At 38.9% G+C, this 2,629-nt stretch overlaps 1 protein-coding gene across 1 annotated transcript; it reads right to left on the reverse strand.

The window, feature by feature from the left end:
• Nucleotides 1-1,640: 1,640 nt before the first annotated feature.
• On the reverse strand, nt 1,641-2,449 carry LOC107081314 (40S ribosomal protein S5-like). The gene is made up of 3 exons (XM_015369513.1): nt 2,234-2,449; nt 1,858-1,956; nt 1,641-1,755 (listed from the first exon to the last, which is right to left on the reverse strand). Exons 1-3 carry the CDS (start codon nt 2,432-2,434, stop codon nt 1,687-1,689), a joined length of 369 nt encoding a protein of 122 aa, XP_015224999.1. The 5' UTR covers nt 2,435-2,449; the 3' UTR covers nt 1,641-1,686.
• Nucleotides 2,450-2,629: the final 180 nt, after the last annotated feature.

Genomic DNA, 2,629 nt, shown 5'->3' on the forward strand with positions numbered 1-2,629 from the left:
TCGATTAGTGAAATAATCGTCAACTGGAGTATAGAGACTCTAAAACATGCCTTTAACTGATAGAGCAAACCACTTAGAGCAGTATTTATATCAAAATTGTAAAAAAATATAAACATTTTGCATTTAAGAAAAAAAAAAAAATTTTGTCTGTTGACATGCTCTATCTAGAACTCAAGTGGAAAAGTTTGGTTTCACCTGTTTTCACCTTCATATCGTCAAAAGTTTTAATGTGAATGACTTACAGCTAATATTAGGAATGATTGAAATGTCTCACATTCCCTTCTTGTTGAACTTGAGCAAATTAAACGTACAGCATTGCTTCCTAAATAAGTCAGATTACCTTTTTCATGTCTAATGAATTAACAGGGTTACTCATGCCCCAAAGACCATTTGAACAAAGACAAGACTTAGCAGAGATTTAAAATGTAAGTTTGACTTTTTTGGCAAATAAAGGTCCAGATGTTATACAGTCAGGCCTAGTGATTCATCTCAACCGCTCTGCTTTCCAGCGGTTGAGGTAATTTTCTCCTCTTGTCTTTTAGCCAGTGATGGCTGAGTGAATAATTTCCTTTCGGCTCTCTGCAGGCCTTCCAGAAGCTGCCGGACTACACCCTCCTGCCCACAGCCTGCAGCGAAGCGTCCAAGCTGGGAGCATCTCTGTCCTCGTTCTGCCTCCTTATCAACAGAAAGCACACATATTTCTGAAGATGCTCCTAAAAACCCAGAGCTTTTGTTCCCGTGGCTCATAAGTTGCCTTCTGACTGTGGTGCAGCTCTCCCTCTACAGGCTACTCTTTACAGTAAAAACATTTAAACATTTGGTACATGTTTTAAGAAACTCTGTAAATTAATTTTCAAACTTTTGTTAGATTCATAATCAGGCCTAAACCACTGGGTGGGGAAAAAACTAACTGAAGCTTAAGTGCAACTAAAATAACATTGATCATTTAAGGTTTAAACATTTTATTAGCCCTACATGAAAATGTTGAAGTTTGACTTTTTTGATTTCCTTTTATTTGTCCCGGTAAGAAACCCATTATAAACCTCAGCCATGTTAGTCTAAAGTTGTATTTTAAAAACATCTAGCTGCTGATTTAAAAAGGATGTTTTAGCTTTCTACAATTTAAATTTGTAGTTGTAAAAAATAAAATTTAACTGACACTTTTAACCAGACTCCAAGTCTGTTTTGTATAGATGGGATTTCAATTCAGCCAGATTGACCAGAAGTCATCTGCTCTACAGCCTCGTTTTTGAAACTTGACTGCATTTATCTCTCTTCCCCAACAAACCCAAGTTAATCATTTCCTCCGCAGGAGAAGCTGGCTGCATAGTAGAGGTACTCAGACGTTTGATTCTGGGTGGAAGTGGAGACTACTAAAAGGTCCAGGACATAAGAACCATGCTCTTAACCACAACATCTCATTTGTCTTCCTCTCCATTTCAGTTAAATTTACTTTTAACTAAAGGTCTTGCACATAAAGCATCACCAACTTGAATGCTGCTTTTGGGCTTCACTCTGCTGCAGAAGAACAGAGCATTTAGGGTTTATGCTCCCACATACTAAGCTCAGCAGATGAAGTTTTCTTTGGAAGCAACCCAAGTTTCTGCCTTCATATTGGTATAAGTAAACAAACACACTTGTCTGAATTTCTCCAAATTTATTTGTTTTGTCAGAAAGCGAACATGTTTAACGGTTGGACTTGGCAACTCTCTCCAACTCGTCCTTCTTCTTGATGGCGTAAGAGTTAGAAGAACCCTGGGAGAGCAGAGAAAACAAAGTTCAGAACGATGCAAACCCGACTGAATAATCAAAATTCCAGCTCTGATCTAAACTTGAATCATAGCAGTGCTGAGTTACCTTAGCTGCATTGATCAGCTCATCAGCCAGACACTCTGCAATGGTCTTGATGTTCCTGAAAGCAGCTTCTCTTGCTCCTGTGCACAACAGCCAGATGGCCTGCAGGATAGAAGAACAATTAAGTTAGACTGCTGAGAGTCTGAGGTAATGTTTAGGTGTGGTATGAATGTCATGTATCTGAGTTGGTGATTGGCTGGACCACAAACAGATTGCAGCCAATGAATAAGCAAAGACATTTTCTCTACGAGTGCTCTAGCACACCAAGACAACAGGGTTATATCCAGGAGTGACTCTAGCCTCGCTTAGAATTACAAGATGTTTAACAGTTTTGACAGGCAGAATATTTTTTCTTTGGTGGTTAGGAAAACTATCATACCTGGTTGACTCTGCGGAGGGGTGACACATCTACAGCCTGCCTCCTGACGGTACCGGCACGTCCGATACGGGTGGAGTCCTCACGAGGTCCACTGTTGATGATGGCGTTGACCAACACCTGAAGAGGATTCTGGAGAAAAAAAATAAGGCAGATTTTAAATGCAATAAATCTAAAGGAAAGTTTCCACGTCAAGCAAGCCATCAGATACTCCTGACCATTGTTTTCTAACAGTTGTCCAAATGACACATTGATAGAGGTAAATGAAGTTCAAAGTTTTTTAATCTGCTATCAATTGATATTCAGTGTGAAATTATATTTATTTCCTCCCTTCCTATATTCTGCTATCAATTGATATTCAGTGTGAAATTATATTTATTTCCTCCCTTCCTATATTCT

Source organism: Cyprinodon variegatus, unplaced genomic scaffold (genome assembly GCF_000732505.1).
Source record: "Cyprinodon variegatus isolate N-32 unplaced genomic scaffold, C_variegatus-1.0 Scaffold4120, whole genome shotgun sequence".
Classification (NCBI taxonomy): domain Eukaryota; kingdom Metazoa; phylum Chordata; class Actinopteri; order Cyprinodontiformes; family Cyprinodontidae; genus Cyprinodon; species Cyprinodon variegatus.